This window comes from Passer domesticus, chromosome Z, assembly GCF_036417665.1.
Source record: "Passer domesticus isolate bPasDom1 chromosome Z, bPasDom1.hap1, whole genome shotgun sequence".
In the NCBI taxonomy this organism is placed as follows: Eukaryota; Metazoa; Chordata; class Aves; order Passeriformes; family Passeridae; genus Passer; species Passer domesticus.
This window is the reverse complement of record NC_087512.1, coordinates 63,630,096-63,654,655: the sequence shown is the minus strand read 5'-3', so window position 1 is coordinate 63,654,655 and position 24,560 is coordinate 63,630,096. Positions and strand designations below refer to the sequence as shown.

At 55.2% G+C, this 24,560-nt stretch overlaps 2 protein-coding genes and 2 long non-coding RNA genes across 4 annotated transcripts; all 4 read right to left on the bottom strand.

Moving 5' to 3' along the window:
* Window positions 1-63: 63 nt before the first annotated feature.
* LOC135289731 (uncharacterized) lies at window positions 64-1,830 on the bottom strand. The gene is made up of 3 exons (XR_010352454.1): window positions 1,611-1,830; window positions 610-647; window positions 64-169 (listed from the first exon to the last, which is right to left on the bottom strand). It is a non-coding gene; the product is annotated as an uncharacterized LOC135289731 (long non-coding RNA).
* Window positions 1,831-5,419: 3,589 nt separating this feature from the next.
* Window positions 5,420-12,963, bottom strand: LOC135291246 (serine/threonine-protein kinase PAK 3-like). The gene is made up of 9 exons (XM_064405281.1): window positions 12,237-12,963; window positions 11,221-11,258; window positions 10,658-10,780; window positions 7,662-7,774; window positions 7,283-7,400; window positions 6,439-6,538; window positions 5,956-6,152; window positions 5,731-5,868; window positions 5,420-5,497 (listed from the first exon to the last, which is right to left on the bottom strand). Exons 1-9 carry the CDS (start codon window positions 12,313-12,315, stop codon window positions 5,420-5,422), a joined length of 984 nt encoding a protein of 327 aa, XP_064261351.1. The 5' UTR covers window positions 12,316-12,963.
* Window positions 12,964-17,478: 4,515 nt separating this feature from the next.
* Window positions 17,479-19,615, bottom strand: LOC135291245 (serine/threonine-protein kinase PAK 3-like). The gene is made up of 5 exons (XM_064405280.1): window positions 19,576-19,615; window positions 19,401-19,464; window positions 18,720-18,768; window positions 18,297-18,409; window positions 17,479-18,035 (listed from the first exon to the last, which is right to left on the bottom strand). Exons 1-5 carry the CDS (start codon window positions 19,613-19,615, stop codon window positions 17,777-17,779), a joined length of 525 nt encoding a protein of 174 aa, XP_064261350.1. The 3' UTR covers window positions 17,479-17,776.
* Window positions 19,616-20,413: 798 nt separating this feature from the next.
* On the bottom strand, window positions 20,414-23,197 carry LOC135290882 (uncharacterized). The gene is made up of 3 exons (XR_010353705.1): window positions 22,853-23,197; window positions 21,849-21,886; window positions 20,414-21,411 (listed from the first exon to the last, which is right to left on the bottom strand). It is a non-coding gene; the product is annotated as an uncharacterized LOC135290882 (long non-coding RNA).
* Between the last annotated feature and the right edge of the window lie 1,363 nt (window positions 23,198-24,560).

The following is a 24,560-nucleotide window of genomic DNA, read 5'->3' as shown; positions in this document are numbered from 1 at the left end:
GCTTGCCTCTGCACCAAAGGCAGCGCCAACCTCAGCTGCCACTTACTGGCTCTGCAAGTTCAGGCTGTGGAGGGACTGCAGGTGGAGGCTTGGTGCTCCTTTGCTCCTCTTCAGCCTCTTCCTCAACAAGAGAGGGAGCCAGAGGAGGTGCTGACCCTGCTGCTGAGCCCTGCAGACACACAGAAGTGAGAGACATGGGCAACAGCCAATCCTTTAGGAGCTGCTTTCTACTGAGCTGGGAAAGGACCCAGAATCAGGGGAAATCATGGCCTTTGATACAAGTGGCACTCCCAGTCATGAAAACCCTGAGAAGAGGGCTGACTCAGGTGGTGGTACTTCATCTTGCTGTGCACTTGAGCTTCCAGGCTAGCTAGAAGCAGCAAGACACCTTGGAGCTGTCACGTTTGCCTGGCATCTCTTGAAAGGCTCTTCACTGGAAAATTAGGAGAGAGCCGCTGCTGCCCTTGCTACTGCTGACGCCACCAGGCACTTGGCCTTTCTTCCAGCCTCCCACGCTGGCACTCCACACTGGACTGCAACAGGCCAAGCTCACAGCTTGCTGCACAATTCTTACACGCCAGCAAGGTCAGAGGTTCCTTTGCCACTCACCAAAGGACAGGCTTGCCTCCATCTGCGCGTGAAGTGACCTGCAGCGAGCAAGGGAAAAGCAACCAGAGGCCCTTAGGAAAGTGCCTGTGCTGGGAACGCCACAGCACAAGTCAGTCCCAACAGAGAGCATTTCCCCTTTCCCAACACGCCTCCAGGAGCAACAGCTCTTTCCCACAGCAAGCAAGAGAACAACAGGGACACTCCAGTAGGCTCTGTCTACATTCGGGCCTCTTTTGCAGGACAGAAACAGAAACACGGCCCTGGAAATGCTGGTGGCTCTTGGACAGCCTCAGCTTCTGTTGTGCCCAACAGCTCAAGCAGCATTTTCCTCTTCTCTTTCCTGGATTTTTTATATATATATATCTGTATTTATTTAATTTTTTTAATGGCATGCACTAATTGCCATCGGTTGGCTGAAGACGATACCCCAGGAATGTTTCCACACAGGGCCCCTTCGCTGCTGTGGCAGCTCTCTGCTGAAGCAGGCCAGGAGCAGCTCCTGGGTTCAGCAGCAAACCCTATCTGGATTGGAGTTTGTGCTGCATGGCCAAGGGAATTGCTGTCTTGGCACACCATGAAAGGGTCAAGTCACAGAGCCAAGGCCTCTCAGGGCAGAATTTTGGGCAAGAGCTGCTTTCCTTCACTCCTGGAGAGAACCACCGAGTTTGTAGAAGTACTTCTGAGGATCTCTCCTTAGAGTCTGCAATTTGCAGGTTGTCTTGCCTGAAGCAGCAAGCTGAGGAAATGGCTGACTCCACTGCCACGCACTCTCCCGGGGAGGGCACGCAGCCACTGCGGGTGACACTGCAAATACTCTGCACCCGCCCGCCAGTACACATGCCCCCTTTCTAGCTGATGCTGCCGGCAGGAGATTTACCAAAGTGGTGGCATCTTAGGGGCAAGTTTCTTCCCAAATAAACTCGGTGGCTGCTGCGGCATAAAGAGCAGAGCGAAGCAAAAGGCAGGTGATGCCAGCCCCAGGATAATAAACCTTTACTTACGAGTCAGCTGGGTCAGGTAGTAGCCAGAATAAGCAAGAGAAAAGACGGTGCAAACCGCGGCACAGACTTGCTGGATCATCTTAGCAGCGCCGTGCGGGTTTGCACACTGAATGCCACCCAAGGGAAAAACCAAGACTCCTCTCGGGGTGCAGGCCGTCTGCTGAGAACTCCTTGATCACAAGGATCCTCCTGCAGGGAGCGAGCGCAAGAGCTGCTCTGGACAGCCAGGCCTTGCGCGCACCGGGACAAGGCTGCGCTGACAGCACTGTGACGTGGCACCGCTCCCTTGACCTCACAATAGCAGCTGCTCTGGGCTGCTTGTGCCCAGCAACCCAGCCTTCAGTACAGCTGAGGCAAAAGCAAAGCCTGGGAAGTTCTCCTCAGTCATAAAGCAGCAGAAAAAAAGCCTTACAGACCATAGGCCAGTGCTCAAGGCATCCCAGGGCAACGGCGAAAATGTGCCAGCCCAAGCGGCATCCACAAAATCCAAGCAAACGTGACTTGTGCTCCCAAAGGCTCCCACTAAAAGCAAGTCTGCTTCTTCTGGCTGGCACCTTAGCTGCTTCTGAAAAGCCTAACTTCTTCAATGGCCTTCAGGGTGCAAAAGAAGCAAAGGAAATACATTTCCAGGAGTATCGCAGTGTGCAGCTCCTTCTTGAGCACGTAGGTGCACGCTGACCTTTGCTCTGACTGGGTTCGGAGCCTGACCTCCCTTTGTGGCAGGGAGACGCCGGCTTAGCTCTTGACGCAAAGCTCCTCTGGTCCTGCTTGCTGTTTCTCTGGCAACGGAAAGGCTCAGAGCATCCACAAGAGCCGCGCAGTGATTGCTGGGCTGCCACACTTGTCTTGCTTTGGAGATCTGGCAGCAGCCTGCAGCCCGCTGCTCTGCAATGGCCGGCAGATGCCCAGCCCAAAGGAGGCCCCTTTGGAACAGTGCCGAGCTGCAGTCTGACAGATGTTTGCCCAGGCTCCATGCTGCCTTGCAGAAACTTGGATAGCCACAGCCCAGTAAAAATGAGATGCAGTCATTCCCTCCTCTGTCAAAGTCTTGAGGTAGACCCAGGGGGCGTCTTGAAAGCGGAATAAAAGTTCTCGGTGGGAGGGGGAAAAAGGTGCACGCAACTCCTCTGGAAATCAGCCCCGTCCACCCGTGGAATAATGATCCCCGGCTTGGCTTGCTTTCCTGGTGACCCGGCACAGACACGTCCTCCGCTGGTGGACAGCACCATGAACACACGGTGCTTTACAAGGGGCTTGTGTCGCCGCGGCCTGGATCCCGGCAGAGAGGGCGCGCCTCGTAAGCGGCGAGCTGCCCAGCCCTTTTCCTCCGAGCGGCGCCACCGAGTGGCCGCTCCCCGCCTCCAGCTCCTTTAGCCGGGGCCCAGGGTAGCGGTTCGGCCTTTCGGCTGGAACCTCCCCTTCCACCTGGCCTGGCCGAAGGTGGGCACCCGGAGAGGTTCCTCCTCGACGCTGAGTGACACAAAGGGAGAGAGGGACCCTCTGGTGGCAAAGTTCCCAGACCTTTATTCTTCTCCCGAGGGAGAAGTGGCAGCATGATACAAGGAAACAATCTCGGAGGGAGCACACGCAGCAGAGAGCCTAGAGAAGGGGGCGACAACAGTCTATAAAGGGGGGCAGTCTCCCGGGAGGAGACTGCCTACAACTAATTAGAGATTAGCAAGGAGGAGCATCGGGTGGGCTTACATTGACATAACACTGATGAGGCAGAAGGAGGGAGGGGTGAATACATCATGCACAAATGGGAGGAGAGGAAACAGCATAAGTGACACAGAACTTTCTGGGCAAAGGGGTACAGCAAGACCCTAATTGACAAGCTGCAGGGAACGGCTTTAGAGGATTGACAAGGAAGGATTGACAAGTATGGGCGGGGCAAAGGGGATTGGCATGAGGATTGACATAAGGAAGGGCGGGAAAATATGGGGTCAGCAACTCTGGGAAGAACTATTTTTGAAACGGAACAGGGGGGTGTGGAAAAAACCCTTTCATAACATAGGAAAATCTAACATATTAGAGTTCAAACAGTTAAAAAATCCAAAACCACACCACACTTGAGGCTCGTCACACTTGAGATGCTGAGGGTGGCATTTGAAACTCAAGGCAACTGCAGAAAGACTCAGCATTACCTTGAAATTCTGTTGCTGAAACACTGCAGTTGTTACCCAGAAGAGTCGCCTCAATTTGAAAGCATCCCATTTTCCCCATTTCCAAGTCAGCTGGCATCAACCAGGCGATTGTAGGGCTTAGAGAAGGAAGCACGACACCTTAGCATGGAAAGCCGAGTGTAGGCCCTGAGAGGCCCTTGAGCAGAGCGCTTTGTTGCCCCAAAGGTTTAAGAGAGGGCAGTCTTAGGAGGACGTGCCCTTTCAGCCCTCCTTGTGGGGCAGCTGTTAGGAGGTGCGTGGGGCGGGGCAGGGCCCCTCTGTGAAGGGGGAGAGCCTTGGGCCGCTCGGAAGCAGCGCAAAGCCCTGGACGGGACAGCCCGTCCGGAGCGCACAGGAGCTTCCAAGGCACTGAGCAGCTTAGGCGCAGCCTGACACGGAAGGCAACATTGCAGGGCTCTGGAGGGTTTAGGGGCTGTAGTGCCAGTCCTGCTGAAACCTAGGGCTGGAACAGAGCGTCTTCTGGTTACTTCAGCATCTTCATCGGCGTCATTCTGTCCTCCAGGTGTCCTTCAGTTCTGATAGCTCGTAGCACGTGCCTGGGCCAGATCTGCTGAATCCCAGCTCCTTCTCTGGTAGCTTAATTCTTCTTAGGACCATTCATTCATTTCTCCTTAAAGGAGAATTCTGAGCTTGCCTACATCAACAATACTCGACGCTTGTCGAAGAAATGCTTCGTGAATGAAGCTTTCTGTGCTCTATAGGCCTGACTAAATACAGCTTAGCCAAGAAAACCTGCAAGCATTCAATTTCCTATCTATGGCACAGCTCCTCATAAAACTCAGGGCGTGGCTGAATCTCTGCCTAAACCCAATACATTCCCTTTTCCTTCCTCTGAGCTGGCGGGACACAAGGGCCTCCTCAGGCGCAGGCGTCTCCTCTGCAGTCCTCCTGCGCTTGCTTTGCCCAGTTAAGGCCAGCAAAGCTGCTCAGCTCCACATGTTCTTTGGGCCTCTGAAAGGGACTGTCCAGCTTAGCTACAGCATGGCAAGGAAAGGAGTCTCACAACACTCTGGATAGTTTAGAGTTTTATTGTCACTCCAGCTGAAATAAAGTATTCCCTCACTACTTCTACCTCTTCATCATCCTGTCCTGCAGGTGGCCTGTTCAGGCCAAAAGCTCCTAGCACCTGCAGGTTGCACTTCTCCAGCATCACAGCTTTTCCTCTCACAGCTTAACTACTACTACTACTACTATTATTATTATTATTATTATTATTATTATTATTATTACTATTATTACTATTATTATTATTATCACAGTTCATTCATTTCTACTTCAAAGATACCCCAGAGCTTCCTTAAATTAACAATTCTCTCTTCTAAGCTAAACAATCCTCTATTATCTAAGCTATCTAGGTTCTATGATCCTTAAAAGTCACCCCCTACGCTGCCTACATTTCTAGAATTTAATCTTTGGAGAAAATGAAAATAAAACCAAGAGAGATTTAAATTGAACAGACCTAAACTGACAAAATTACACAACCACTAAATTTCCTATCTACAGCAGAGCTCCTCTTAAGACTCAGGGGATGGCGGAATCTCTGCCTAAACGCGATACATCCCCTTTTCCCCCCTCTGAGCTGGCGGGGCACAAGGGTCTCCTCAGGCGCGGGCGTCTCCTCTCCAGTCAATCCTGCGCTTGCTTGGCTGAGGTGATCAGAGCAGCCAGGCTGGAGGCAGGCTCGCCTGAGGTCACAAACGGGTGCTGCCCAGAGGAGAAACAAGAAAGAAAGGAACCCTTACTTTCCAAGACCCTGACGGGCTCCAGCAGCATTCCTGGGCTACCAGAAAGACACACCAAGAGGACCGAGGGCAGCAGGTCCCCCTGCGCCTTCCTGTCCTGTAACCTGTCTCGCTGCCGTGGCCCACGCTCCTCTGCATCCCTTCCTGCAGGTGTCCTCAGCTGACAGGGCTTTTTGCCCCTTTGCTTTTCCTTACCTGCAGGAGCTCCTGGGCACTCCAGCGCCTGTCCTGGTCTGCTTGCAGGCAGCAGCGGAGGAAGTCGCGCAGGAGAGCCGAGTGCTGCCTGGGGTTCTGCAGTTTTGGGGGCCCGTTCCTTTCTATCAGTTCAAAAACCTACAGCACACGGATGGAAGAGGACACTCGAGCTGCTCCTTTCCTCGCCACAGCAGCTCTCTCTCCCCTTTCTAAGCTGCACCTTACCCTGAGACGGGCTTCCCTCTGGTAAGGAGCTTCCCCTTCCACCATTTCCAGCCCCATGATCCCCAGGGACCAGATGTCCACTTTGGGGCCGTAGGCTTCTCCTCGCACCACCTCCGGTGCCATCCAGCTGGGAGTGCCGACGCTGGAGCTGCGCTTGCTGCGCTCAGGGCTGAGCTGAGCGCAGAGGCCAAAGTCAGCTGAGGACAAAAACAAGGCCTGTCAAGGCCAGCTACCACTGGCAAGCCAGGCAAAAGGATTGCCCACTCCAAGCCTGACAAGGCCATGCTGAATGCAGCTGAAAACACAGCTGAGCTCTCCTTCCACGTGGCTGGAGCCAGGGAAATAAGGCATTGGCCACTTGAAGAAACACCCTCACCATTCACACGCTGGCCAAGCAGCGCTTCTGGGCCAGTGGCAGTCGCCAAAATGCAGCCTCACATGCGCTGCGTGCCGGCAATGCTGCACCTGAACCAAAACACCCACCCAATTTGACAGCTCCGTCCATGCCCAGGAGAACGTTGCCGCTCTTGATGTCTCTGTGGATGACTTGGCGGCAGTGAAGGAAATGCAGTCCTTGCAGGCACTGAGAGAGAAAAAGGAGAGAGGGAAACTTAACATCCAGGCTCTGATTCCAGCCCGCTGGAAAGGAAAGGATTCGATGAGACTGACAGCTTTCGCAGGGAGTTGTGAGCGAGGCCGCAGCATCGTGGTGCTGTCGAGAAGAACAGCTTGATGCTTCAAGGCTCTTAGAAGTGTTTTCCGCATTTCAAAGCGAAGGCATCTGGCCTTCCACAAGTTCCACCCGCCTTCGGTACGAAGCGCATCACCTCGGCCTGGGAGGCGGCATGGCAAAGATTTTTGTGGAAGCCTAGTGGCAGCAGCGGAGGAAGCAGCACGTGAGATGTGTTCCAGAATCCAATGCCATCTGGGCTGCAATGCTATCCTTGGAAGCTGAGGACATCTCTTTGCCCTTAGCTTCAAATTCTGCCACCTGCATGCTTGCTCACAGTGGCATGGAATGTAGGAAAGATGGACAGGCTGCAGGCAGACTTTCAGAGGCAAAGCTGAGAAGAGGAAACAAGGGAAACGAAGCCAGGGAGCCAGCACGAGCGCCAGAGGACAGAGCGTGTGGAAGAGTGCAAGAACAGAGCCGAAGGAGTGCGGGGACACCGGCAGGCAGTTCACCTCAGAAGCCCTTCCTTCTCCTCTGCGTTGTGACAGCAGCACAAAAAGAAAGCCGAGAGCAAGAAATCTCTGCTGCCTTTACCCTGCAGTTGACAAGCACCGTGCAGGGCAGGCCTGGGGAAGCACAAGCGGGATCCCTCACCTCCCGACAGACAGCGCCTATCTGTCCTTCCTCCAGGTACACTGCCCTGAGCACATCAAACAACGTGCCGCCGTCCATGAACTCCATGGCCAGCCAGAGCTCCGCATCCACCAGGTAGCTGGAAGAAGAAAAGCGTGGCATGGAGACAGAGCAATGGGCCGTACTGCCCCTTCACCCGAGGGCCTGGCCCAGGTTTTGGCAACTGCTCTCCAAGCGACATGTGCCAGAAGAGATGGTTGGACAGCAGGTCAACCTCCTGCCATGCGCTGGAGACGAGTCGAGAAATCCTAAAGATCTCCATTCTCTTCCAGTGACCAAAGGGCATTGCCTCTTCTGCCTTGCAATATCTCAAGCTACACTGACATGAGCATAGGCCAACCTGTCCAAGTAGGTGACAATATTGGGATTCCTGTTGTCCCTCAGGACCAGGATTTCATTGACAGCCAGCTCCTCGGACATCTCCTCTTGGAGTGACATGATCTTGATGGCCACCTGAAATGACATTGCCCACCATTCACTTGAGAAGACGCACCCGGCGCGCGATCACAAGGAGCGCGCAGCCAGTGCCCGTGCAAGGACGCGGCCAGCTGTGCCAAAACGGCCTTGCTACTAGACAGCCGAGCTCAGCAGAAGCACCAAAGCCCAGCCCAAATGCATTCTCCACCCTGAGCCAAGACTGTACTGCAGAGGAACAGCCTCTGCTGCAGACATGGAGCGGGCACCCAAGCCTCCAGGCAGAGCTCACAGCAGCGAGGAAAGCGCTCCAGAGGTGCAAAATCTGCTGGGGCTGTTGGCACTTTACCTGTTGTCCTGTGCTGGTGTCAAGGGCCTTATAAACAGCGCCAAAACCCCTAGGAAGAAAACAGCAGCAGAAAAAGCCCTTTATCCCTGGCAGTGAAAGCAAGCCCAGGCAGGAGATCTCTCCAGACGGCCTGGATGCCTGGCTGCGGCGTCCCTTCAGCCAACAGCACATCAGCCCAGAGCCTTCTGCCACGCAGGCCAGGGTGTCCAAGGGGACGCTAAGGTCCAGTGTGAAGAGCAAGGGCTGCTGGAAATCACCAAGGCACACACCCACTTAGGTCTTTTCCCAACCTAACGGGGAACTCTCTCCTTATGTGGGTGTGCATGCATGCGTGTGTGTGTGTGTGTGTGTGTGTAAAACAAGGGGGGAAACTTATAGTCAGAACACTGTCTTGGAGAATCGGACATTTCTTGGATGGCCAGGCGCTCCCTCTGGCCATAAAGCTGCAGGGGCAGGGCATTTTCCATTTTTCCTGCTCCTCATTGCTACAAGCAGGACATTGCCAGCATCAACTTGTCTTGGAGGAGGCCTTTGGATTGCTCTGACTGAGCACTCCTGGGAGGCGACAGGAGCTAAAGCCAGAGTCTTTCCTCTGTCTTTGGAGCTTGCCTGACTTGACGCTTGAGACTGCACCAGCCAAAGAGCTGGCCCACGCTTTTGGAACATGAGCTGGCGTCACACTTACCCTCGCCCAAGTTCTTCAAATGCCGTGTATTTGCTCACTGGCTGGCCCAGACTCACGATGCTCCCTGAAAGACAAAAGCAGTGAGCAGGGCGCTCACTTGCACACCGAGACGCCGCTCCCCAGACGACGCCAAATGCAGCCCCACTGGCGGCAGCTCTGGGCCCTTTGTGCTCACTTGGCTTCCAACTGCTGAGAACAGCAAGTGGGAGGGCCATCTTCTCCACCTTTCATCAGGCGGAGGCCTTTCCAAGAAGGACTTGATTGCTTTCAAGCACAGCATCTCATGTGATAAGCCAAAATGAGGAGCCCTTAAGAACTGGGCCCTGAGAGGTAACTAGAGGCCTTGGCAGCCTCTGCAGTCACACCCACCATCCCTGGCAGGGCCACCTAGGAGCACAAAGTGTCTGAGCCGGAGGAGGAGGAGGAGGAGGAAGAACGACAGCCAGGAAAGAGCTGGGGCCGGAGAGCTCCCTGGGGCCTAGTCACTGCCTAGGTGCCAGCCCTTCTGCTCAACCACAAACAATCTCTGCTTGTGCCTTTGGCACAGAAGGCAGCCCAGGCAGAGCCAAGCCCTCAGGCCCAGCTGCCCTCGGAGGCAGCAGGAACAGCCTGAGCGCTCCCGCGCTGCCCCAGAGCGCAACAACAGCTTCTGCAGAGCGGCCTAAGTGCCTCTGAGACCCAGGGGGAACGTCTGGCGCAGCCCACACCGAGACACGCAGACAACACGCTGCTCTGGCCCACCAGAAATACACCAGACGTACTCAGTGTCTTCAGGCCCTGCTCCTCTCTCGTCTCGGGCTGCTGGGCTGCGCTGCGGCACGAAGTGCCGGCAGCGGGGGCAGAGCTGGCTGCTGCAGGCCGTGCTGGTCCAGCGGCACGTTGAATCGCAGAGCCTGCGTTGAGCTGGGACAAGAAAGGATTGCCCGTCAGAAGGGTGGCTGGCACAGATGCCCCGCAGAGCGCAGGGCAAAAGCAAGGCCGTCGGCAGAGGCTGGCAGCCAGCGCCAGGCCTCTTCAGCTGGGGCCTTTCTGATGTCCCCTTCTCCAAGGCAACGGCAAAACCCCAAAGGCTGCTTTCATGCAGCAGCTCCTGGCCACTTCCTTGCTCCTTTTTTTCGGCTTTTCTGCAAGACACTGGCTACAAGGTATCGATGGGGCTGCAAAGATCCACCAAGACAGCAGAGCACGGCCCCAGAGCCTTGTTGCTTTCCTCCTGCTCTGCTTTCCTGGGCAGTGAAATCAGCCCGGAGCTGGCATGCAACTGTCTGATCAGAAGGCCAGATCATGTCCCTTCTCTCATCTGTTCCGCACTGATTTCCCCTCTGTATTTCAGTCTTCAGGCCCTTCGCAGCTGCCTTCCAGCCCTGCCGGGACCCAGCCGCCCTTTACAATGCAGAGCTGCCTAGGATCCTCCTCTCCAAACTCTGCTCTGCCCCTGCGCAGCTGAAGCACGGTCGACCTTGTGCCTCAGGCTAATTAGTCCACAGAGAGGGGCGTGTCCCTTCCAGGGGCCAGAGTCTGCCCAATATCCTGCAAGGCTGCCAACCGCGTCTTTGGGCCGCTCCGTCCGCTGGCACGCAGACGGAGCACAGGGGGCTGACAGTGGGCACAAGGGGCTCACTCCTACCCTGGGAATAATTGGATGCTGCCTCTTGGCTGATGCCAAGAGACATTCTCGGGCCCCCTCAGCATGGCAGCCAAGTGATGCTTAAATGTCAAAGGTCAGAACCCACTGGCCAGGGCTGCCTGGCTTGGCTGAAGCAGCCACTACGTCGTGGCAGGCACACAGCCGCCAGCATCCTCAGCCACAAGTACCAAGGGCTGGCTCATCCAAACCTTGAAGCTCGCCTCTGCACCAAAGGCAGCGCCAACCTCAGCTGCCACTTACTGGCTCTGCAAGTTCAGGCTGTGGAGGGACTGCAGGTGGAGGCTTGGTGCTCCTTTGCTCCTCTTCAGCCTCTTCCTCAACAAGAGAGGGAGCCAGAGGAGGTGCTGACCCTGCTGCTGAGCCCTGCAGACACACAGAAGTGAGAGACATGGGCAACAGCCAATCCTTTAGGAGCTGCTTTCTACTGAGCTGGGAAAGGACCCAGAATCAGGGGAAATCATGGCCTTTGATACAAGTGGCACTCCCAGTCATGAAAACCCTGAGAAGAGGGCTGACTCAGGTGGTGGTACTTCATCTTGCTGTGCACTTGAGCTTCCAGGCTAGCTAGAAGCAGCAAGACACCTTGGAGCTGTCACGTTTGCCTGGCATCTCTTGAAAGGCTCTTCACTGGAAAATTAGGAGAGAGCCGCTGCTGCCCTTGCTACTGCTGACGCCACCAGGCACTTGGCCTTTCTTCCAGCCTCCCACGCTGGCACTCCACACTCGACTGCAACAGGCCAAGCTCACAGCTTGCTGCACAATTCTTACACGCCAGCAAGGTCAGAGGTTCCTTTGCCACTCACCAAAGGACAGGCTTGCCTCCATCTGCGCGTGAAGTGACCTGCAGCCAGCAAGGGAAAAGCAACCAGAGGCCCTTAGGAAAGTGCCTGTGCTGGGAACGCCACAGCACAAGTCAGTCCCAACAGAGAGCATTTCCCCTTTCCCAACACGCCTCCAGGAGCAACAGCTCTTTCCTAAAGCAAGCAAGAGAACAACAGGGACACTCCAGTAGGCTCTGTCTACGTTCAGGCCTCTTTTGCAGGACAGAAACAGAAACACGGCCCTGGAAATGCTGGTGGCTCTTGGACAGCCTCAGCTTCTGTTGTGCCCAACAGCGCAAGCAGCATTTTCCTCTTCTCTTTCCTGGATTTTATATATATATATATATATATATATATCTGTATTTATTTATTTTTTTTAATGGCATGCACTAATTGCCATCGGTTGGCTGAAGACGATACCCCAGGAATGTTTCCACACAGGGCCCCTTCGCTGCTGTGGCAGCTCTCTGCTGAAGCAGGCCAGGAGCAGCTCCTGGGTTCAGCAGCAAACCCTGTCTGGATTGGAGTTTGTGCTGCATGGCCAAGGGAATTGCTGTCTTGGCACACCATGAAAGGGTCAAGTCACAGAGCCAAGGCCTCTCAGGGCAGAATTTTGGGCAAGAGCTGCTTTCCTTCACTCCTGGAGAGAACCACCGAGTTTGTAGAAGTACTTCTGAGGATCTCTCCTTAGAGTCTGCAATTTGCAGGTTGTCTTGCTTGAAGCAGCAAGCTGAGGAAATGGCTGACTCCACTGCCACGCACTCTCCCGGGGAGGGCACGGCAGAGTATTTGCCGGTGACACTGCAAATACTCTGCACCCGCCCGCCAGTACACATGCCCCCTTTCTAGCTGATGCTGCCGGCAGGAGATTTACCAAAGTGGTGGCATCTTAGGGGCAAGTTTCTTCCCAAATAAACTCGGTGGCTGCTGCGGCATAAAGAGCAGAGCGAAGCAAAAGGCAGGTGATGCCAGCCCCAGGATAATAAACCTTTACTTACGAGTCAGCTGGGTCAGGTAGTAGCCAGAATAAGCAAGAGAAAAGACGGTGCAAACCGCGGCACAGACTTGCTGGATCATCTTAGCAGCGCCGTGCGGGTTTGCACACTGAATGCCACCCAAGGGAAAAACCAAGACTCCTCTCGGGGTGCAGGCCGTCTGCTGAGAACTCCTTGATCACAAGGATCCTCCTGCAGGGAGCGAGCGCAAGAGCTGCTCTGGACAGCCAGGCCTTGCGCGCACCGGGACAAGGCTGCGCTGACAGCACTGTGACGTGGCACCGCTCCCTTGACCTCACAATAGCAGCTGCTCTGGGCTGCTTGTGCCCAGCAACCCAGCCTTCAGTACAGCTGAGGCCAAAGCAAAGCCTGGGAAGTTCTCCTCAGTCATAAAGCAGCAGAAAAAAAGCCTTACAGACCAGAGGCCGGTGCTCAAGGCATCCCAGGGCAACGGCGAAAATGTGCCAGCCCAAGCGGCATCCACAAAATCCAAGCAAACGTGACTTGTGCTCCCAAAGGCTCCCACTAAAAGCAAGTCTGCTTCTTCTGGCTGGCATCTTAGCTGCTTCTGAAAAGCCTAACTTCTTCAATGACCTTCAGGGTGCAAAAGAAGCAAAGGAAATACATTTCCAGGATTATCGTAGTGTGCAGCTCCTTCTTGAGCACGTAGGTGCACGCTGACCTTTGCTCTGACTCGGTTCGGAGCCTGACCTCCCTGTGTGGCAGGGAGACGCCGGCTTAGCTCTTGACGCAAAGCTCCTCTGGTCCTGCTTGCTGTTTCTCTGGCAACGGAAAGTCTCAGAGTCACCAGAAGAGCCGTGCAGTGATTGCTGGGCTGCCACACTTGTCTCGCGTTGGAGATCTGGCAGCAGCCTGCAGCCCGCTGCTCTGCAATGGCCGGCAGATGCCCAGCCCAAAGGAGGCCCCTTTGGAACAGTGCCGAGCTGCAGTCTGACAGATATTTGCCCAGGCTCCATGCTGCCTTGCAGAAACTTGGATAGCCACAGCCCAGTAAAAATGAGATGCAGTCATTCCCTCCTCTGTCAAAGTCTTGAGGTAGACCCAGGGGGCGTCTTGAAAGTGGAATAAAAGTTCTCGGTGGGAGGGGGAAAAAGGTGCACGCAACTCCTCTGGAAATCAGCCCCGTCCACCCGTGGAATAATGATCCCTGGCTTGGCTTGCTTTCCTGGTGACCCGGCACAGACACGTCCTCCGCTGGTGGGCAGCACCATGAACACATGGTGCTTTACCAGGGGCTCGTGTTGCCGCGGCCTGGATCCCGGCAGAGAGGGCGCGCCTCGTAAGCGGCGAGCTGCCCAGCCCTTTTCCTCCGAGCGGCGCCACCGAGTGGCCGCTCCCCGCCTCCAGCTCCTTTAGCCGGGGCCCAGGGTAGCGGTTCGGCCTTTCGGCTGGAACCTCCCCTTCCACCTGGCCTGGCTGAAGGTGGGCACCCGGAGAGGTTCCTCCTCGACGCTGAGTGACACAAAGGGAGAGAGGGACCCTCTGGTGGCAAAGTTCCCAGACCTTTATTCTTCTCCCAAGGGAGAAGTGGCAGCATGATACAAGGAAACAATCTCGGAGGGAGCACACGCAGCAGAGAGCCTAGAGAAGGGGACGACAACAGTCTATAAAGGGGGGCAGTCTCCCGGGAGGAGACTGCCTACAACTAATTAGAGATTAGCAAGGAGGAGCATCGGGTGGGCTTACATTGACATAACACCGATGAGGCAGAAGGAGGCATTATGTGAATACATCATGCACAAATGGGGGGAGAGGAAACAGCATAAGTGACACAGAATTTTCTGGGCAAAGGGGTACAGCAAGACCCTCATTGACAAGCTGCAGGGAACGGCTTTAGAGGATTGACAAGGAAGGATTGACAAGTATGGGCGGGGCAAAGGGGATTGGCATGAGGATTGACATAAGGAAGGGCGGGAAAATATGGGGTCAGCAACTCTGGGAAGAACTATTTTTGAAACGGAACAGGGGGGTGTGGAAAAAACCCTTTCATAACATAGGAAAATCTAACATATTAGAGTTCAAACAGTTAAAAAATCCAAAACCACACCACACTTGAGGCTCGTCACACTTGAGATGCTGAGGGTGGCATTTGAAACTCAAGGCAACTGCAGAAAGACTCAGCACTACCTTGAAATTCTGTTGCTGAAACACTGCAGTTGTTACCCAGAAGAGTCGCCTCAATTTGAAAGCATCCCATTTTCCCCATTTCCAAGTCAGCTGGCATCAACCAGGCAATTGTAGGGCTTAGAGAAGGAAGCACGACACCTTAGCATGGAAAGCCGAGTGTAGGCCCTGAGAGGCCCTTGAGCAGAGCGCTTTGGTGCCCCAAAGGTTTAAGAGAGGGCGGTGTTAGGAGGACGTACCCTTTCAGCCCTCCTTGTGGGGTGGCTGTCAGGAGGTGCGTGGGGCGGGGCAGGGCCCCTCTGTGAAGGGGGAGAGCCTTGGGCCGCTCGGAAGCAGCGCAAAGCCCTGGACGGGACAGCCCGTCCGGAGCGCACGGGAGCTTCCAAGGCACTGAGCAGCTTAGGCGCAGCCTGACACGGAAGGCAACATTGCAGGGCTCTGGAGGGTTTAGGGGCTGCAGTGCCAGTCCTGCTGAAACCGAGGGCTGGAACAGAGCATCTTCTGGTTACTTCAGCATCTTCATTGGCGTCATTCTGTCCTCCAGGTGTCCTTCAGTTCTGAGCCTGGTAGCTCGTAGCACGTGCCTGGTCCAGATCTGCTGAATCCCAGCTCCTTCTCTGGTAGCTTAATTCTTCTTAGGACCATTTATTCATTTCTCCTTAAAGGAGAATTCTGAGCATGCCTACATCAACAATACTCGACGCTTGTCGAAGAAATGCTTCGTGAGTGAAGCTTTCTGTGCTCTATAGGCCTGACTAAATACAGCTTAGCCAAGAAAACCTGCAAGCATTCAATTTCCTATCTATGGCACAGCTCCTCATAAAACTCAGGGCGTGGCTGAATCTCTGCCTAAACCCAATACTTTCCATTTTCCGTCCTCTGAGCTGGCGGGGCACAAGGGCCTCCTCAGGCACAGGCGTCTCCTCTGCAGTCCTCCTGCACTTGCTTTGCCCAGTTAAGGCCAGCAAAGCTGCTCAGCTCCGCATGTTCTTTGGGCCTCTGAAAGGGACTGTCCAGCTTAGCTACAGCATGGCAAGGAAGGGAGTCTCACAACACTCTGGATAGTTTAGAGTTTTATTGTCACTCCAGCTGAAATAAAGTATTCCCTCACTACTTCTACCTCTTCATCATTCTGTCCTGCAGGTGGCCTGTTCAGGCCAAAAGCTCCTAGCACCTGCAGGTTGCACTTCTCCAGCATCACAGATTTTCCTCTCACAGCTTAACTACTACTATTACTATTACTATTATTATTATTATTATTATTATTATTATTACTATTATTATTACTATTATTATTATTATTACCACAGCTCATTCATTTCTATTTCAAAGATACCCCAGAGCTTCCTTAAATTAACAATTCTCTCTTCTATGCTAAACAATCCTCTATTATCTAAGCTATCTAGGTTCTATGGTCCTTAAAAGTCACCCCCTACACTGCCTACATTTCTGGAATTTAATCTTTGGAGAAAATGAAAATAAAACCAAGAGAGATTTAAATTGAACAGACGTAAACTGACAAAATTACACAACCACTAAATTTCCTATCTACAGCACAGCTCCTCTTAAGACTCAGGGGATGGCGGAATCTCTGCCTAAACGCGATACATCCCCTTTTCCCTCCTCTGAGCTGGCGGGGCACAAGGGTCTCCTCAGGCGCGGGCGTCTCCTCTCCAGTCAATCCTGCGCTTGCTTGGCTGAGGTGATCAGAGCAGCCAGGCTGGAGGCAGGCTCGCCTGAGGTCACAAACGGGTGCTGCCCAGAGGAGAAACAAGAAAGAAAGGAACCCTTACTTTCCAAGACCCTGACGGGCTCCAGCAGCATTCCTGGGCTACCAGAAAGACACACCAAGAGGACCGAGGGCAGCAGGTCCCCCTGCGCCTTCCTGTCCTGTAACCTGTCTCGCCCCCGTGGCCCACGCTCCTCTGCATCCCTTCCTGCAGGTGTCCTCAGCTGACAGGGCTTTTTGCCCCTTTGCTCTTCCTTACCTGCAGGAGCTCCTGGGCACTCCAGCGCCTGTCCTGGTCTGCCTGCAGGCAGCAGCGGAGGAAGTCACGCAGGAGAGCCGAGTGCTGCCTGGGGTTCTGCAGTTTTGGGGGCCCGTTCCTTTCTATCAGTTCAAAAACCTACAGCACACGGGTGGAAGAGGACACTCGAGCTGCTCCTTTCCTCGGCACAGCAGCTCTCTCTCCCCTTTCTAAGCTGCACCTTACCCTGAGACGGGCTTCCCTCTGGTAAGGAGCTTCCCCTTCCACCATTTCCAGCCCCATGATCCCCAGGGACCAGATGTCCACTTTGGGGCCGTAGGCTTCTCCTCGCACCACCTCCGGTGCCATCCAGCTGGGAGTGCCGACGCTGGAGCTGCGCTTGCTGCGCTCAGGGCTGAGCTGAGCGCAGAGGCCAAAGTCAGCTGAGGACAAAAACAAGGCCTGTCAAGGCCAGCTACCACTGGCAAGCCAGGCAAAAGGATTGCCCACTCCAAGCCTGACAAGGCCATGCTGAATGCAGCTGAAAACACAGCTGAGCTCTCCTTCCACGTGGCTGGAGCCAGGGAAATAAGGCATTGGCCACTTGAAGAAACACCCTCACCATTCACACGCTGGCCAAGCAGCGCTTCTGGGCCAGTGGCAGTCGCCAAAATGCAGCCCCACATGCGCTGCGTGCCGGCAATGCTGCACCTGAACAAAAATACCCACCCAATTTGACGGCTCCGTCCATGCCCAGGAGAACGTTGCCGCTCTTGATGTCTCTGTGGATGACTTGGCGGCAGTGAAGGAAATGCAGTCCTTGCAGGCACTGAGAGAGAAAAAGGAGAGAGGGAAACTTAACATCCAGGCTCTGATTCCAGCCCGCTGGAAAGGAAAGGATTCGATGAGACTGACAGCTTTCGCAGGGACTTGTGAGCGAGGCCGCAGCATCGTGGTGCTGTCGAGAAGAACAGCTTGATGCTTCAAGGCTCTTAGAAGTGTTTGCTGCATTTCAAAGCAAAGGCATCTGGGCTTCCACAAGTTCCACCCGCCTTCGGTACGAAGCGCATCACCTCGGCCTGGGAGGCGGCATGGCAAAGATTTTTGTGGAAGCCTAGTGGCAGCAGGGAGGAAGCAGCACGTGAGATGTGTTCCAGAATCCAATGCCATCTGGGCTGCAATGCTATCCTTGGAAGCTGAGGACATCTCTTTGCCCTTAGCTTCAAATTCTGCCACCTGCATGCTTGCTCACAGTGGCATGGAATGTAGGAAAGACGGACAGGCTGCAGGCAGACTTTCAGAGGCGAAGCTGAGAAGAGGAAACAAGTGAAACGAAGCCAGGGAGCCAGCACGAGCGCCAGAGGACAGAGCGCGTGGAAGAGTGCAAGAACAGAGCCGAAGGAGTGCGGGGACACCGGCAGGCAGTTCACCTCAGATGCCCTTCCTTCTCCTCTGCGTCGTGACAGCAGCACCAAAAGAAAGCCGAGAGCAAGAAATCTCTGCTGCCTTTACCCTGCAGTTGACAAGCACCGTGCAGGGCAGGCCTGGGGAAGCACAAGCGGGATCCCTCACCTCCCGACAGACAGCGCCTATCTGTCCTTCCTCCAGGTACACTGCCCTGAGCACATCAAACAACGTGCCGCCGTCCATGAACTCCATGGCCAGCCAGAGCTCCGCACCCACCAGGTAGCTGGGAGAAGAAAAGCGTGGCATGGAGACAGAGCAATGGGCCGCACTGCCCCTTCACCCGAGGGCCTGGCCCAGGTTTTGGCAACTGCTCTCCAAGCTACATGTGCCAGAAGAGATGGTTGGACAGCAGGTCAACCTCCTGCCATGCGCTGGAGACGAGTCGAGAAATCCTAAAGAGCTCCATTCTCTTCCAGTGACCAAAGGGCATTGCCTCTTCTGCCTTGCAATATCTCAAGCTACACTGACATGAGCATAGGCCAACCTGTCCAAGTAGGTGACAATATTGGGATTCCTGTTGTCCCTCAGGACCAGGATTTCATTGACAGCCAGCTCCTCGGACATCTCCTCTTGGAGTGACATGATCTTGATGGCCACCTGAAATGACATTGCCCACCATTCACTTGAGAAGACGCGCCCGGCGCGCGATCACAAGGAGCGCGCAGCCAGTGCCCGTGCAAGGACGCGGCCAGCTGTGCCAAAACGGCCTTGCTACTAGACAGCCGAGCTCAGCAGAAGCACCAAAGCCCAGCCCAAATGCATTCTCCACCCTGAGCCAAGACTGTACTGCAGAGGAACAGCCTCTGCTGCAGACATGGAGCGGGCACCCAAGCCTCCAGGCAGAGCTCACAGCAGCGAGGAAAGCGCTCCAGAGGTGCAAAATCTGCTGGGGCTGTTGGCACTTTACCTGTTGTCCTGTGCTGGTGTCAAGGGCCTTATAAACAGCGCCAAAACCCCTAGGAAGAAAACAGCAGCAGAAAAAGCCCTTTATCCCTGGCAGTGAAAGCAAGACCAGGCAGGAGATCTCTCCAGACGGCCTGGATGCCTGGCTGCGGCGTCCCTTCAGCCAACAGCACATCAGCCCAGAGCCTTCTGCCACGCAGGCCAGGGTGTCCAAGGGAACGCTAAGGTCCAGCGTGAAGAGCAAGGGCTGCTGGAAATCGCCAAGGCACACGCCCACTTAGGTCTTTTCCCAACCTAACGGGGAACTCTCTCCTTGTGTGGGTGTGCATGCATGTGTGTGTGTGTGTGTGTGTGTAAAACAAGGGGGGAAACTTATAGTCAGAACACTGTCTTGGAGAATCGGCCATTTCTTGGATGGCCAGGCGCTCCCTCCGGCCATAAAGCTGCAGGGGCAGGGCATTTTCCATTTTTCCTGCTCCTCATTGCTACAAGCTGGACATTGCCAGCATCAACTTGTCTTGGAGGAGGCCTTTGGATTGCTCTGACTGAGCACTCCTGGGAGGCGACAGGAGCTAAAGCCAGAGTCTTTCCTCTGTCTTTGGAGCTTGCCTGACTTGACGCTTGAGACTGCACCAGCCAAAGAGCTGGCCCACGCTTTTGGAACATGAGCTGGCGTCACACTTACCCTCGCCCAAGTTCTTCAAATGCCGTGTATTTGCTCACTGGCTGGCCCAGACTCACGATGCTCCCTGAAAGACAAAAGCAGTGAGCAGGGCGCTCACTTGCACACCGAGACGCCGCTCCCCAGACGACGCCAAATGCAGCCCCACTGGCGGCAGCTCTGGGCCCTTTGTGCTCACTTGGCTTCCAACTGCTGAGAACAGCAAGTGGGAGGGCCATCTTCTCCACCTTTCATCAGGCGGAGGCCTTTCCAAGAAGGACTTGATTGCTTTCAAGCACAGCATCTCATGTGATAAGCCAAAATGAGGAGCCCTTAAGAACTGGGCCCTGAGAGGTAACTAGAGGCCTTGGCAGCCTCTGCAGTCACACCCACCATCCCTGGCAGGGCCACCTAGGAGCACAAAGTGTCTGAGCCGGAGGAGGAGGAGGAGGAGGAAGAACGACAGCCAGGAAAGAGCTGGGGCCGGAGAGCTCCCTGGGGCCTAGTCACTGCCTAGGTGCCAGCCCTTCTGCTCAACCACAAACAATCTCTGCTTGTGCCTTTGGCACAGAAGGCAGCCCAGGCAGAGCCAAGCCCTCAGGCCCAGCTGCCCTCGGAGGCAGCAGGAACAGCCTGAGCGCTCCCGCGCTGCCCCAGAGCGCAACAACAGCTTCTGCAGAGCGGCCTAAGTGCCTCTGAGACCCAGGGGGAACGTCTGGCGCAGCCCACACCGAGACACGCAGACAACACGCTGCTCTGGCCCACCAGAAATACACCAGACGTACTCAGTGTCTTCAGGCCCTGCTCCTCTCTCGTCTCGGGCTGCTGGGCTGCGCTGCTGCACGAAGTGCCGGCAGCGGGGGCAGAGCTGGCTGCTGCAGGCCGTGCTGGTCCAGCGGCACGTTGAATCGCAGAGCCTGCGTTGAGCTGGGACAAGAAAGGATTGCCCGTCAGAAGGGTGGCTGGCACAGATGCCCCGCAGAGCGCAGGGCAAAAGCAAGGCCGTCGGCAGAGGCTGGCAGCCAGCGCCAGGCCTCTTCAGCTGGGGCCTTTCTGATGTCCCCTTCTCCAAGGCAACGGCAAAACCCCAAAGGCTGCTTTCATGCAGCAGCTCCTGGCCACTTCCTTGCTCCTTTTTTTCGGCTTTTCTGCAAGACACTGGCTACAAGGTATCGATGGGGCTGCAAAGATCCACCAAGACAGCAGAGCACGGCCCCAGAGCCTTGTTGCTTTCCTCCTGCTGTGCTTTCCTGGGCAGTGAAATCAGCCCGGAGCTGGCATGCAACTGTCTGATCAGAAGGCCAGATCATGTCCCTTCTCTCATCTGTTCCGCACTGATTTCCCCTCTGTATTTCAGACTTCAGGCCCTTCGCAGCTGCCTTCCAGCCCTGCCGGGACCCAGCCGCCCTTTACAATGCAGAGCTGCCTAGGATCCTCCTCTCCAAACTCTGCTCTGCCCCTGCGCAGCTGAAGCACGGTCGACCTTGTGCCTCAGGCTAATTAGTCCACAGAGAGGGGCGTGTCCCTTCCAGGGACCAGAGTCTGCCCAATATCCTGCAAGGCTGCCAACCGCGTCTTTGGGCCGCTCCGTCCGCTGGCACGCAGACGGAGCACAGGGGGCTGACAGTGGGCACAAGGGGCTCACTCCTACCCTGGGAATAATTGGATGCTGCCTCTTGGCTGATGCCAAGAGACATTCTCGGGCCCCCTCAGCATGGCAGCCAAGTGATGCTTAAATGTCAAAGGTCAGAACCCACTGGCCAGGGCTGCCTGGCTTGGCTGAAGCAGCCACTACGTCGTGGCAGGCACACAGCCGCCAGCATCCTCAGCCACAAGTACCAAGGGCTGGCTCATCCAAACCTTGAAGCTCGCCTCTGCACCAAAGGCAGCGCCAACCTCAGCTGCCACTTACTGGCTCTGCAAGTTCAGGCTGTGGAGGGACTGCAGGTGGAGGCTTGGTGCTCCTTTGCTCCTCTTCAGCCTCTTCCTCAACAAGAGAGGGAGCCAGAGGAGGTGCTGACCCTGCTGCTGAGCCCTGCAGACACACAGAAGTGAGAGACATGGGCAACAGCCAATCCTTTAGGAGCTGCTTTCTACTGAGCTGGGAAAGGACCCAGAATCAGGGGAAATCATGGCCTTTGATACAAGTGGCACTCCCAGTCATGAAAACCCTGAGAAGAGGGCTGACTCAGGTGGTACTTCATCTTGCTGTGCACTTGAGCTTCCAGGCTAGCTAGAAGCAGCAAGACACCTTGGAGCTGTCACGTTTGCCTGGCATCTCTTGAAAGGCTCTTCACTGGAAAATTAGGAGAGAGCCGCTGCTGCCCTTGCTACTGCTGACGCCACCAGGCACTTGGCCTTTCTTCCAGCCTCCCACGCTGGCACTCCACACTCGACTGCAACAGGCCAAGCTCACAGCTTGCTGTACAATTCTTACACGCCAGCAAGGTCAGAGGTTCCTTTGCCACTCACCAAAGGACAGGCTTGCCTCCATCTGCGCGTGAAGTGACCTGCAGCCAGCAAGGGAAAAGCAACCAGAGGCCCTTAGGAAAGTGCCTGTGCTGGGAACGCCACAGCACAAGTCAGTCCCAACAGAGAGCATTTCCCCTTTGCCAACACGCCTCCAGGAGCAACAGCTCTTTCCCAAAGCAAGCGAGCAAACAACAGGGACACTCCAGTAGGCTCTGTCTACGTTCGGGCCTCTTTTGCAGGACAGAAACAGAAACACCGCCCTGGAAATGCTGGTGGCTCTTGGACAGCCTCAGCTTCTGTTGTGCCCAACAGCTCAAGCAGCATTTTCCTCTTCTCCTTCCTGGATTTTTTATATATATATATCTGTATTTATTTATTTTTTTTAATGGCATGCACTAATTGCCATCGGTTGGCTGAAGACGATACCCCAGGAATGTTTCCACACAGGGCCCCTTCGCTGCTGTGGCAGCTCTCTGCTGAAGCAGGCCAGGAGCAGCTCCTGGGTTCAGCAGCAAACCCTGTCTGGATTGGAGTTTGTGCTGCATGGCCAAGGGAATTGCTGTCTTGGCACACCATGAAAGGGTCAAGTCACAGAGCCAAGGCCTCTCAGGGCAGAATTTTGGGCAAGAGCTGCTTTCCTTCACTCCTGGAGAGAACCACCGAGTTTGTAGAAGTACTTCTGAGGATCTCTCCTTAGAGTCTGCAATTTGCAGGTTGTCTTGCTTGAAGCAGCAAGCTGAGGAAATGGCTGACTCCACTGCCACGCACTCTCCCGGGGAGGGCACGGCAGAGTATTTGCCGGTGACACTGCAAATACTCTGCACCTGCCCGCCAGTACACATGCCCCCTTTCTAGCTGATGCTGCCGGCAGGAGATTTACCAAAGTGGTGGCATCTTAGGGGCAAGTTTCTTCCCAAATAAACTCGGTGGCTGCTGCGGCATAAAGAGCAGAGCGAAGCAAAAGGCAGGTGATGCCAGCCCCAGGATAATAAACCTTTACTTACGAGTCAGCTGGGTCAGGTAGTAGCCAGAATAAGCAAGAGAAAAGACGGTGCAAACCGCGGCACAGACTTGCTGGATCATCTTAGCAGCGCCGTGCGGGTTTGCACACTGAATGCCACCCAAGGGAAAAACCAAGACTCCTCTCGGGGTGCAGGCCGTCTGCTGAGAACTCCTTGATCACAAGGATCCTCCTGCAGGGAGCGAGCGCAAGAGCTGCTCTGGACAGCCAGGCCTTGCGCGCACCGGGACAAGGCTGCGCTGACAGCACTGTGACGTGGCACCGCTCCCTTGACCTCACAATAGCAGCTGCTCTGGGCTGCTTGTGCCCAGCAACCCAGCCTTCAGTACAGCTGAGGCCAAAGCAAAGCCTGGGAAGTTCTCCTCAGTCATAAAGCAGCAGAAAAAAAGCCTTACAGACCATAGGCCGGTGCTCAAGGCATCCCAGGGCAACGGCGAAAATGTGCCAGCCCAAGCGGCATCCACAAAATCCAAGCAAACGTGACTTGTGCTCCCAAAGGCTCCCACTAAAAGCAAGTCTGCTTCTTCTGGCTGGCATCTTAGCTGCTTCTGAAAAGCCTAACTTCTTCAATGACCTTCAGGGTGCAAAAGAAGCAAAGGAAATACATTTCCAGGATTATCGTAGTGTGCAGCTCCTTCTTGAGCACGTAGGTGCACGCTGACCTTTGCTCTGACTCGGTTCGGAGCCTGACCTCCCTGTGTGGCAGGGAGACGCCGGCTTAGCTCTTGACGCAAAGCTCCTCTGGTCCTGCTTGCTGTTTCTCTGGCAACGGAAAGTCTCAGAGTCACCAGAAGAGCCGTGCAGTGATTGCTGGGCTGCCACACTTGCCTTGCGTTGGAGATCTGGCAGCAGCCTGCAGCCCGCTGCTCTGCAATGGCCGGCAGATGCCCAGCCCAAAGGAGGCCCCTTTGGAACAGTGCCGAGCTGCAGTCTGACAGATGTTTGCCCAGGCTCCATGCTGCCTTGCAGAAACTTGGATAGCCACAGCCCAGTAAAAATGAGATGCAGTCATTCCCTCCTCTGTCAAAGTCTTGAGGTAGACCCAGGAGGCGTCTTGAAAGCGGAATAAAAGTTCTCGGTGGGAGGGGGAAAAAGGTGCACGCAACTCCTCTGGAAATCAGCCCCGTCCACCCGTGGAATAATGATCCCTGGCTTGGCTTGCTTTCCTGGTGACCCGGCACAGACACGTCCTCCGCTGGTGGACAGCACCATGAACACATGGTGCTTTACCAGGGGCTCGTGTCGCCGCGGCCTGGATCCCGGCAGAGAGGGCGCGCCTCGTAAGCGGCGAGCTGCCCAGCCCTTTTCCTCCGAGCGGCGCCACCGAGTGGCCGCTCCCCGCCTCCAGCTCCTTTAGCCGGGGCCCAGGGTAGCGGTTCGGCCTTTCGGCTGGAACCTCCCCTTCCACCTGGCCTGGCCGAAGGTGGGCACCCGGAGAGGTTCCTCCTCGACGCTGAGTGACACAAAGGGAGAGAGGGACCCTCTGGTGGCAAAGTTCCCAGACCTTTATTCTTCTCCCGAGGGAGAAGTGGCAGCATGATACAAGGAAACAATCTCGGAGGGAGCACACGCAGCAGAGAGCCTAGAGAAGGGGACGACAACAGTCTATAAAGGGGGGCAGTCTCCCGGGAGGAGACTGCCTACAACTAATTAGAGATTAGCAAGGAGGAGCATCGGGTGGGCTTACATTG